This window comes from Oxyura jamaicensis, chromosome 4 (assembly GCF_011077185.1).
Source record: "Oxyura jamaicensis isolate SHBP4307 breed ruddy duck chromosome 4, BPBGC_Ojam_1.0, whole genome shotgun sequence".
Classification (NCBI taxonomy): Eukaryota; Metazoa; Chordata; class Aves; order Anseriformes; family Anatidae; genus Oxyura; species Oxyura jamaicensis.
The window spans coordinates 71,567,695-71,580,463 of record NC_048896.1 but is presented as its reverse complement, the minus strand read 5'-3'; the positions used below and the strand labels follow the sequence as shown (position 1 = coordinate 71,580,463).

Genomic DNA, 12,769 nt, shown 5'->3' with positions numbered 1-12,769 from the left:
TTCCACTGAATTCTGTTATCAAGTTATCATCTAATTAGGATCTGACAGATCTTTTATCTTCTTTCTTAGCTCTTGATATATCTTCAACACTTTTTAATCTAATGGATTTGAATTCCCTTCAATAACTCTCATTGAAACACGTCCGTTACCTTAAATACCCTCTTGTGTGAGAAGATGGTTTGATGCAAGTTAGGTTACTCCAGTTAACACTGTTTTGGTTTGGTAGCGTCCCACAGTATTGGTGTACAAATTTGATTGGAGCTGGAAATTCTTTATGGCTACCAGTAAGCTGATAGTTCTTCTAATCTGCTTAAATATTTGCTATGATGTATTTTTTTTGCTGTATTTATATTTAGTTTGTTCGTTCTTTTTTTGTGTGTGCGCTTGACACTACCCCTCCCCACATGGAGTACTATAAGAGAATTTCCATAAACACTTTCTTTAACTGATCATCTTAAACTTCTGTCTCCTGTTCTCTGTAGGCTGCTCTCTGTAGGGAGAAAAGGCTACTTCAGAAATACTTGCCTTCCGTTTTCTCCCTGCACCCCTAGTGAAGTTATTTCTGATTTATAAGCATTCAGATGGGAAGCAACCTTTCTGGTTGGGAAAAGTAAATTTGCTTAAGAGAAAAGGGCATGCTAGTTCTAGAGATGCTGTGAAATCGCACAATTTAATAAAACAAATGGGAAAAAAAAATAGTACTTCCTATCATGTGAGCTTTATTGCTCCATCTAAATGTTACGTTAAAATTTAAAAATTTAATATTGGATTTTTCTGTCAATGAAATAATTCACTGGAACTTTGTCTGCAGTTGACCTCAGGTATTTGTTTTACTCTTTTGCCTCAGAAATGTTGAAATAAAGAATTTCAAAAATTTGAAACGTGATTTATGTCCCGTATTTTAGTCTCCATTTTTTTTCTGGCCTTGATGGAAAAAATGTGGAGTCTTACTATGCAGTGGCAACTTTTAAGTTCTACTATTTTTAAGAATAAAGTAAATTTGTGTTAATCTAATTAGCGGGAAAAAATAAACATCTTGATGTTTATCTAGCAAATGGGAGTAAAAATGTGCTATAAAGAAACCAAAGTATTTAGTGGTCCAAAGTACAAATGTGTTGCAACATCCATATTCTGGCATCCGTAATGAATAAATAATAATAAAACATTTTCACCATATACAAATACCTGTACTGTGATTAGTTATGATCAGTAATTTAATATGAACAAAAATGAGTTCCAAATACAATATCCACAACTTTAATATATTAAATGTTTAGAAAATAGGAATAATAGGAATGGAAAATCCTCCAAATCATATCTTTACAGACTGTGTAGTTATATAGGAAAGGACGCTTCTGGAATTGCAATGAGTCCTTCCAATATCTGGCAATGTGTCGTTGTTCTTTATATCAGAATTTAGGATACTTGAACATTTTTAAGTAGTTGTATGTATTTTTTTCATTGCAGAATAAATTATGTTCTAGAGTAGAAGAAAGCAAATAAAAAAACAAAAAACTAAACTTTTGTAGTAGCAAATAACTTGAACTTAAAAGCTTTTTTTTTTTCTTTTTTTTTTTTTTTCCTTTTAAAATACTACTAATCTAGTTCTGAATCTACCTTGCTTCTTGTAGTCTGTCTCTTACTGTAGCGAGCCCTTCAAGGATGTGGGATACTTGTGTTGGTGTAGCAGGTGTCTGTGGAAGAGGTGCAACTGGTTAAATATGAAGTATTTAATGGAAATGTGTGGTAACAAAATGAGGATATGTTAGTCAAAGGCAGTGACCTTTTTAAAATTAATAGAAAATTTTACTGTAACAATATTGTTAACACCAGAAGTCAAACTAGCTGGTTATTTACTTTGTGGTGTTATACTTTTTCTTTAAAAAAAAATCTGTGTTTCAGAGCAATTCATGATGTGAAAGCCACAGACATGGGAATGAGCAAAGTGAGATTCAAGGCAGAAGTAGACTTTGATGGGCGGGTTGTTACTCGTTCTTACCTGGAAAAACAAGACATTGAACAGCTGCTACAAGTACGTATAAACAAAGTGATTTTGTTACTTCCAGCGTTTGATTTTGCTTTCTAGCTTCAAGTATGTTTAAAAAAAAAAAAGTTTTTTCAAGACTTGAAAATGACTTCTTCACTTTGAAGGTTTGTAGATGTCTTTACTTTGTGTTATGAACACTGTGCATCTGTACACAGAATTGTGTTAATGTGCTGCTGAAATAGAGCTATTTCTGGGCTTAGTAGGGCCTGAGTAGGAAGGAGGGCAGATTTTTAATTCAACTTTTCATTATAAAATGTAGACTTGTCTAAAATCATGTTATGAAGAATGTGGCTTGTCAAATATGTATTTATTAAACTGTGAGAACTCTGGCTAAAACTAGAAGCCTGTCACTTGAGAATAAGCATCTGTTTTGGCAGAGGCATTCACCTTGGGTGCTGCAGATGCAGAGTTATGGTTTACAGATCCTGCCATTCAGGCTAGGCTTGAATATGGATTGTTTGCATCACATGACTTAGCATTCTGACAGTATTAACCATCTGTAAGTGTCTGTCTGATTCTAGCGTAGTTCAGAGAAGCTTTTTCTAATCCCTCTCTTCAATACAGAAATGCAAAACCCTTCTCAGTTGAATTTTACATGGCAAAGCTATGAAGTTTGAAGTAAAGAATAATTTGTCTAAACTACAAAGAGAGTTTTAAGTAGGCAAAAAGATTTTGCTTATCCATTAATTTTTACTGGTAACTATTTCTTGAACACATCTGTATGCATAGCTGTAAGATTTTTCTTTGGTACCCTTTCAAAATGAAGATTAGATATCTGCATTTTATGTCTGTCCATTAAACATGACTTAGCAGTTATCTGAATTTACATTTAATTACTGTAAATTTTTAAGCCATTAGTCAGTGTGTGAGTTTATAAAAAGCACCACCCTTTAACAATAATAATAAAAGATGTATATTATATAGTACAATATGTGATTTGTACATGGACTGGATTTCAATTTAATATGTTTTTGGAAGGAAGAGTGCTATTAAGTCTGTGTAACTGGGGCAGTGCAGGTTTGCTTGATTTTATATTGCTGAGTCCCAGTTCCTTTGCTTTGCTGTTGCACATGTTCAGTATGCTACTTTTCTTTTCAAAGATTTCTGTTCTTTACCCACTGTTCCCTTCCCTTCCATAGAACCTTCACAGTTTCTTTTCCTGGTTGGTTCTAGATTGACAACTGTTTCATATACAGGTCACTGTAGTTCCATGTAGTAACCCTGTGTCAGTTACGAAACCAACATTGAAGAAAAGCCCCTTTCAGCAGGACTCTGTCATCCATAGTCAAGGGCAGACATAGTGCTTGCCTTTTGGTCTGTTTTTGTTTTTTAAATAACTAGCTTATCCTGTATTGGTATCAACACTGCTCATTCTAAAGTTGTGAAATTTGTCAGTTAAAGTGCTGTCTTTCAGATTAATCTAATTTCTTTTGCTTGTTAGACTTGCCCTTGTCATAGTCACACATTAATGTGGTTGGGGGACATTTTTTAAGCTCATTCAAGTACGTTATTAGTCTTCTCAGTTTTAGAGTAATGGGACAGAAGAGAAGTTGATGTTGTTTTGTAGTTGTATGCACAAGACAAATTGGCTATTTGATTATTATTATTACCAATAACCTATTCGTCCTGCATTGCAGCTGTATCATCTAGCTGGTGACAGAGTTATTAGAGGGCATAGGGTGGCTTTTGGCCAGTTTGGCTCTTGGGTGTGAGAGCTCTAAGGAAAGTTTATAATAATGCAGTGATACCTTTGGTGCTTCTGCTGTCTGTTTTTTTTTGGGGGGGGTGGGGGATGGATGTAGCTTCCTGTCTTCCTTAACCATATTCTTTCAGTTTGTTACACACTTGGTCTTCTAGTCTGAGTTCTCATCAACTGTCTTTGAGTTTGTTTTGGTATTATTGATGAGTAGTATTTACAGCATCATTCACAGGAATTGTGGATTTTAAGATGAGTTGGTAACGTAGTGCCCAGAATAAGCATTTTCCCCTCCTCCCCCTTTCTCACCTTCTCAACCTCTTAAATGTGATTTCTTGCTAGGAAATCCAGCAAGTGAAGACCCTGGAAGAATTAGAAGCGTTCATGCTTAAGCATGGTGAGAATATCATTGACACACTGGGAGCTGAAGTAGACAGACTTGAGAAAGACCTAAAGGTAAAATTTATCTGCATAATAGTAAATGTATGCTCTGATATATTTTAAACAATACCATTGATTCTGCTTGTTGTGATTGTGCTTGTAAACATAAGAGGGAAAGAAGTTGATGATCTTAATGCCAATTTTCTTGCTTTAGTTTCACTAATTCTGAACAGCAGCAAACCCTTTGCCTTTAATGTGTTTTGGATTTTGGTCAATTTTATAGCATTGCATATCACAGTTTTTCATGAAACAAGAACTAACTGTGCCACTGTAAATGCTAGGGTATTCTCAGTGTCAGGTTATTTACATGCTGTTGAATTTTGGTTTGGTTCTAAAGTAGCATTTTTTAATTTAATTTTTTAACATGGTACTTAGCATTTAGTCAAAATTGGTATCACTGTTTTAGTGCTCTAATTACTCAATGGCTTTTGCTCATGTTGAAACAGCACAGTGCTTACTGCTTTTATAAGCCTGTCATTACTTCTTATTACTTTTTTTTTGTTCTACAATTTAAATATCATTTGCTTGATGTAACAAAGGATTATTGCTATTTTTAATTTCTACTTATTTTGTGGCTGTTAATCACACCTTTTCTGGTGTGAATGTAGAACTGTAAGTATACTGATTGCTAGACAAATACAGTCCTGTTATGACTCTCTTTTCCCTTCATGGGGAGACACTGCTCAAGAGTATGTCCATCCTTGCCTATAATTTTTGATAAATATTCTAGTTTCAGTTTATATCCCTAGAGTGCTGCTGTTTATAAATCAAAATGGTTTTGAGTGTAATTGCATCAGCAGATCCAGTTCTTCATGGTTATGAGCAGCGGGCTCATAACTAATTATTTTATTAACATGAATACTATTTTTTAGTATAGTCAAGGATTTCAGTGATTGTGTTGCTGTTGAATATGCTTTACTGAATACACCAGTCAGATTCACAGGCTGGATGAGTTTGAAGTAGGGGACTCTCAGTAAATCTGTCATAGATTGTACAGTTCATGGAATGATGATAACATTTCTACAATATCAGAGAACGCGTATTTCTTAATGGAAATAGTATTTTAATTCTTCATAAATAGACCCAATGGCATTCGACAAATTATTTCAGAAGTTATTCACTATTCAGGAAAGTACCTGTTAAACACATGCATATGACTTTAAGAAAGTTTTATTTGGACAGTTTAATATAAAAAGTAATTGCCTTCTTAAAATCAAAAGAGCTGTTTCATACCTTATAAAGCGTAAGAGCTAATTCAGTGGTGAGATTAAGGAGAATTTGTCAAATAAAAAAATGACAGTCTTCAAAATTGCTTATAATAACAGCTGTATTTGTTGAATTTATTCCTTATTTCAAAATAGTCCTGGTGTTACAAAAAAAGAAGGGTTTGTTATACAGTTGACAACATGATACCAGAAATTGATTATTCGTATCCATGTGCAAAAATGTGTTTGAATATTTTCAGTTAAAAACATGTATTCTTTAATTTCAGCAACGAAATCCTGATGTTCGTCATGTGGATTTGGAGATACTATAGACTTGGCAGAAGAAATCTTTATGTTGATACCATTTTGGGAAGAAATCGCGTAAATGGCTGAAAAGCTTCTGAAATTGCAGTGACCTCAGCACCATACCTTGCTTACTTTAGCTGTAGGCTTCCTGGGCTATTAGCACTGCTTCTGCTTCTGGAAGAGCATTAGAGTTGCAGACAAAAAATTCCATGGCAAAATCAATTTGAAAAGCTACTTGACTTAAAGTCCACTGGAGAATCTGTCTGAGCATATTTACTGCAATTCAGAACTTCAGACTTGAGGTTTAGTTAGGCAAATAAAACTGCCTGAAAATATACAACACATTTAGTTTTTCAATTGTGTCCCTTTGCAGTCAGTTTGCACTTGTTTAGCTTCTTTCAAGATATCAATAAAGGTTCTTGGGAGATATTAAGATTAGCTAGGAAGAGTTTGTTCCAGTGGAACCTGCCAACCTTAAACTAATTGTTATATTTCAACTGTGTGATTGTTTCACAGTTCTTCTTTTCTATGAGATAAATTCTTTCAAACAGGCACTGGCCTTCTCTTAAGTACCATGACCTGGAACCTTTTTGCCACCATTGTGATTACCAACAGCACTTCAGAAAAATCAGGTTTTTCTCCTCGGTGGTGTCAGCTTTATGTGGTTAGCCAGAGTATGTTGAGTTACTGTGAAGAAATTACTGTGTAGTGATTTCAGTGAATTTCCTCTGTTTAATTTTTTTCCTCCTTTTACACTTGTTCTCTTTTTTGTAAATATCTTCAGATGTAATCTGGGAGATATTTATGGTAGTGTTTATTAAAAGTTACCTGGCATTTTTTTTTTTATTTTTTTGCTTTTTATACTTTTAATAGGTGGTATTGCTAGAAGATATAAGAAATGTATTTGGAAGTAATAACAGTCAAAACTGTATTAGAAATATTTATAATTAAACAAATGAATACATTGTATTTTTTATTTATTTACTTATAGGTGTTATCTGAATTCTAAACTGCTTACTTTGTATTTTTTAAGAATTGACCCTACTTGTCTGGGAAAGTAGAAGAATTTTCAGTGGTCATTTTTCAGTGGTCCTCAACAATCCAGAGATAAGTGCCTAGAATTTATAATTCTGAAACTTGCAATTCTAGCACTATACAAGATCAGCCTCAGGGCTTTCTGCAGCGGGCACCCAAGACATACCAGATTCTTTGAGAAACAGTCATTTAATAGAAGCTATGATCATTCATACTGAAATATAAGTGAAATAACTACATATAAGTAACTCTGAGGAAAATCCTTTATGCACTTTAAAACCTTTCAGTAAATGAAAATTGATTATGAGTGAGAGGTGGTAATAAGAACTTCCTAGTGATTCCTCTGCTGAGTAATGACTGACTGGCTGAGAGAAGAAATGCTGACGTGAAACACAAGTTGTCAAAAATAATTTATTAAGATTAAATTATAAGCATTGCAGCAAGTAATAATTGTGGAGACCAATATGTCTGGATTTGACTTAAAAGCTTTTTAGACTTTTTTTCGTGTTAAATATAATTTACCAGAGAATTATAAAAATTGAAAGTAGCATGCCTTTCAACAACTGACAAGCACTTTGCATGCTGGTCATTTTAGATAGAATAACATTCCAGGGTTTATTTAAAGATGGGACTTCAAATGCAGTGATTGTGGGTAAAGGATCTCTTTGGTATCCTTGCCCACAATTCCTATTCACCAGTGGCTTATTTGTAGCATAGTAGCTTATTGTGGCTGATCCAGAAGGCATCATTTGCCTCTTCTCCTATTGCAGAATTAGTATATTTAAGACTGATAATTAAAAATGCATTTAGTAAAAGAGTTTAAAGGTAATTTGCAAGTGTACTCTATCAAGTAAATATTACTTAAATTTTAAAGTAAGTAGTTATATTTTCAGTCATTTACCTTACATTTTACATCATTTACCTTTCTCCTTGCCCCTCCATGTGAATTTCATCTCATCTCATTATGCAGTCTGCTGATGTTAGTCTTATTCATGAAGAGCACTGGAATCTGATAAATGCATAAACCTCTTTCCTACTGCCTAGAATATCCACATGGATTTTGAATTTGAATAAACGCTTAACAGTTGTTATTGCAGAAATGTTAGAAGAGGTAGAACTGGGAAAATCTTACTGTGGGGCGATAGTCAATGTGATGTAAATGGCTTGTATGTGGGTGTCAGCGATGCCAACAGGATACAAATTTCATGAAGTCTGCCCCGTTGCAGGGCAGAAATTTCACAAAGTTAGTAAATACTATATAGATACTGAAGTGTTCCAATATAGTTCTAAAGAGGAGGTATGAGTATATATTTTTAGAGGACCTCTGCTCCAACAGCCTGTAAAAATGTTCTCTTATTCATCAGAGATGTAATTCACATCTTAATTTCCTTATCTGAGTCAGAAGTATATTCACCTACATACCTTTTGTTCACATTCCAATTAAAAATTCAGATCTTTCTCTCCCAATTACATTCTTGATTATATCATTGCAATACATTAAATTTAAGAACCTAGAACTTGGATTTAGATACATAATTAGTTGTGTAGTTTGAGGACCTGTCTCCATTTTTAAAACTGATCTGGATGCTGGTGTACCCCAAAAAGGCTGAATGACTGTTTTTGGCCGTTCCTTTTAAGCTTGCCTGTCTTGCAGTTGGGTGAAAATGCTGATTCATGGAGCCTGTCAGATTGGAAAGGCAAGGTAATTCCAAGTTGTTACATATTAATATATATTGTAATCTATATATTGCTTCCAAAAGTTTTGACATTTTTACTACTTTTTTTTTCTTAAAGCTTAAGGTGATGTGGGTCCAGTACTTAATTTACTTTTGTTTTAGTGTTTTGGAGGAAAATACTTAAATAATCCATTTACATAATTGAACCCTCAGAATTGAAGAAAATTTAGAAAGTGTGAAGGAGTGTATTTTTTTCTTCATCACAAATACAATTACATGATGATCCTTTAAGACTGATTTAAAGGTGTAGTTAAGGAAAAGGAGTGAGGATTAGCTAACTGCAGAGTTATATTCTAGGAAATATTTCAAAAAAAAATTAGTGTTTTAAAATATTTTTGTAGACTGACATTACAGGTTTTATTTTTCAAATTGCATTCAAAGTACTACTGCCCTTTGCTTATTTTTGTTGTATCTCATAGTTCTGTAAAACTTGCACTGTTAGTATAAAAATTGTCTAAGTGTTCAATATACTGAGTGATCATAATGTATTTTAAGTCTAAGTTGGCTGGACACTAGTATATATGTTTTCCTACACTCTATAAGATAAAGATAAAATTCTGAAGTGTTTATATTTTGCTCCCATGAGTCAATTTCAAGCTTAAATTGTTTATAAACTGTGGAATTCAATACTTCATGTGTTCCCACCCCTCTAACTTTCTAAAGTATTTGTTAAGCGTATAGTATTAGTAAATCCTGTAGTGCACAGGGGCTGCTTTGGGTTCTGGTCTAGGAGGAGCAGGGACTCGGGGAACAGGAGAACATGTTTTTAAAAGACATGTTGCATTCTTTTTCTGCTGTGATTCGTGCTCAAACTGAAGGTTTTTTAGCCCATGCTTTTCTCAGTCCTTGAATTCCTGCTTTTGTTTTCTTATTTAATATCTCTTACTTGGAAAGGAGGAAGCCATAACATGGAGCTTGTGTCTTAATAGCAGGGCTAAATTCTACCCTTGGTTTCTGGATTTTTGTACTGGCTTCTTGTTCATTGGTAGTCTACACTAGTGATTGCTGTTCTGAAAGCTTCATGAAATCATGCTAGCCAAAACTACTACTGGCATTCTCCGATTCTGGTAGGTGAAGCTTTTTTTAACTGTATCTAGAGACTTGATTTTTGTTGGTCTCCCTTTGACAAGGGGAGAGAACAGGGAAGAGTTTTAGGTTTGTTTTGTCTACATAATACGCTGATTGCAATTCTACGTCCTCCTTATTTGTTACCACTTTAGCTGACTTCTATTTTCTGCTTAACAAAGGAAAAATTATACATTATGGAAGTCCCTCTATTAGTGATGAGTGCATCAAATATGGCTTTCCTGCAAAGAGTTTTTAGGTTTTTGTGTATCAAAAGGAGTGCTGCAATTTTCAAGAATTCTCAAGTAATCCATGTGCTAAAGATGATCTAGATGTGTTTCTAACAAAAGAATTCAAAGAAGCATATTGTCTAAGACTTGAAAGAAAAGTATTTAATTTGGTCGTCATGTTCTTAAGGCATTTTGGCTTGGCAGAATAGGACAATTGATTAATATTGACTCCTGCACCAGAGCCGAACTTCTGTGCATGCCTAAAGGCTTACACTGCAGAAGTGGGTGTAAAATGAAAGTGCACATTTCTCCTAGCTTAAATATTGTGCTGCTTCTGTTCTTAGTGTTAGCTCTGAATAGAGAGGACAACTAACATCTATCTCTTCTGCAGTTTGCCTGCTTAATGTAAACGAGAAGTTGAGATGTACCAAACAGGTTTTTTGTAGAGGGGTTGTCTAGTTGAAGTCCTTTTTTATTTTCCTTTCTTGTCAGTGAGACAGAAATATTTAAGATCAAAAGAAAACTGTAGCTGCATTGCATATAAAAAGAAATAGGAATCCAGGCTTTCAAGCACAATAGTCTGATTTCTGGAGGACGTTCTGAGGAAAATAAAAGTGCCATGTGGTTGTTTTGGCTGTAGAACCTGCAGTCAATCAGTCTGGGTTTTCAGGCTGAAGCAAAAGAAAAGAAACTATAACAAAACGTGTGGTAAAAAGGAAAGAATGCAAGGAAGGAAAAACTTCAGATGTTGAGCATTGGGAATAGGAAGATATCAATACAATCTAGAAAATGTGGCCAGAGGTAAGAAATGATGGTTGAAGAGGAGAAGACCAATACAAAATGATTGATTAGAATGCCTAGAACAAAGTTTCACAAAAAAAAATTTAAGCAGCATTAAGAGAATTGGGTAATTTCCCCCCACCCTCTACTAAAGTGAAAACTCTCTGTAGTGAAAATCAGTGACTCAGTTTATCCATTTCCTAATCTGGTATTCAGCCTTGCAAATGTACACCTGTTTGCCCTCTGAAAACTTAGTCTTGATGCTAAGGGTAAGGGCATAGTCTCAGTCTGGAGCTTTGTTGCAGAGGTGGGTGTTTGGTGAGTGGAGGTTGAGTAATTTTAATCATGGAAGTGGTAGCTGGAGTGAATTAAAGAGAAAACGAATTGCTTCTTTCAGCCAGGCAAAGATCGAAAAACCATACAGAAGTATGGAAAAAAAGGGTGGGGTATTGTAAGGACTATGGAATTGTTACAATAGGTTACAACTGTTATTCAATATGTTAGTCCATATTTTCAGATTGCTTAAATGTCTCTGGGTAAGCAAGATTGCTAGTTAAATCATGACCTTGTGGAAAGGAATTAAAGAGAACTTTCAACATGTAATGTATAGAAAACATTAATTTTATAAAATACCACAGAAAATGAAAAATAGGTATGGAGAAAATCATCCTTCTATATTACACTAGGTTCTTAAAGACAATTTCTTTTTCTTCTATGTAAATGAAAAGCACCAATTAAAATAGAAGGTCTTGGTTACTTTTCAGAAGTGTCACAGTAACAGTAAGCCTGGTCATATTTTTGTATTATCGGTGTTCATGGTTCTATTATGGGGACAAGGGGGCTGTTAAAGTAGTGGAATACAGCTCTACACTCAATCTAAAACAAGTTTGATTTTTGTAACCTAAATTTAGACTGTATATAAACCATTTGAGGTTTTCACCAACTGCTTCAAATCTGAAGACAGAAAAAAAAAAAAGCAATGTTGTGTAAATGATGTAATATAAAGCTTTTTGGTAAGTTTCTCTTCAAAATAAAGACTGGAAAAGGATGTGAGATGAAGTACCTGAGAAATGTCCAAAGCATTTGGAAAACTTTTTGGCTATTGCCAAAACTGTATTAAATCTGAAAGCCAACGGTGGGGGTATTCACTGGTGGCAGAGCTCTCAAAGGGCAATCTCAAAACTGAAATGTGTTTTTCCATGCAGCCTTTTAATCAAATGTATTCTCTACCCCACTTCTTCCCCCTTCCCATGCTTTATGGTGTGTTGGCTTTCTCCTTCTGTCTTGGTTACTTCATATTAGTATGGAGAAGTCAGTTTGATTTGTGAGATGCAGATATTTAAGTATTTCGCTGCATATGTTTTCTCATGTAATTATAATTGAATTTGGTACATCTTGTAAAATGTCTGGAAGCTGTAATTATTCAGTAAAATGTTACATAGCTGGTAAAGGTTGTGCTCTGTTAATTTAAGCTATTTTATGTGCATTTGGAAGGTAAGCAATGACACTGGCTTGAGACAGTTGATGGTGACTTGCCACGTTTCTGAATTCAAAGTGCATAGAGCAGCATTTTATGGATGTGAAACAAAGGTTATATCTGTCTGTTTGTACTAGTTAGTCAAATTGCCTTTGTGGTGCCGAGAGTATGCGCCACTCCGTAAGTGAGCAGCCTGCCTAGGGTAACCAAGGTGTATTCATTAATGCTCTGTACTTCAGCGGCAACTGAATCCTTTCCACGCTGACCCCCAAAGAGTGAAACTCCTTCACCAGTAGGGGACCAGTAGGCTCTTGCTGCCTCTATCAGACTCCCACTGGTGCCATCTCCAATCCAAACCTCCAGTCCTGGCTCATAGAGATGGCTCGTTCATGTGTGTATAGCCAGGTGCTTCAAATTGCTTCAAGAGGTTGGGTTTATGTATTAGACTTACATATTAACGATAATTTGACAATACCAGCAAAGCTGTCCAAGCCTCTTAAGAAAATGCCAGATATCGTTCATTTGAAATTGGTTAATTAGAAGTTAGCTTAGAAAGGATTTAACATAGTGACTGGTTCACCGAAGTGCCTCTTCATCATTAATACTGACAAAATCGAGTGGTCTGTCTGGTTATGGAGAAAATATTTCTAACTGGGCTGAAATAAAACCTGGATCTGGTTATAAAAGGAAACATAGAAATAAGAAGCCTGGGTGGTAAAGTGGAGAAACTTGGAAAAATGCAAAATGTCTG

The 12,769-nt window shown here is 34.8% G+C and overlaps 1 protein-coding gene across 1 annotated transcript in view; it reads left to right on the top strand.

The window, feature by feature from the left end:
* The window catches only part of SLC30A9 (solute carrier family 30 member 9), a 42,686-nt gene extending 30,695 nt beyond the window's left edge, over positions 1-11,991 (top strand). The window contains exons 17-19 of the mRNA XM_035324405.1: positions 1,903-2,032; positions 4,086-4,199; positions 5,677-11,991. Of these exons, the coding sequence (XP_035180296.1) occupies positions 1,903-2,032; positions 4,086-4,199; positions 5,677-5,721 (289 nt within the window). The 3' untranslated portion in view covers positions 5,722-11,991. The remainder of the gene's footprint in view (positions 1-1,902; positions 2,033-4,085; positions 4,200-5,676) is intronic.
* The last annotated feature ends 778 nt before the right edge of the window (positions 11,992-12,769 follow it).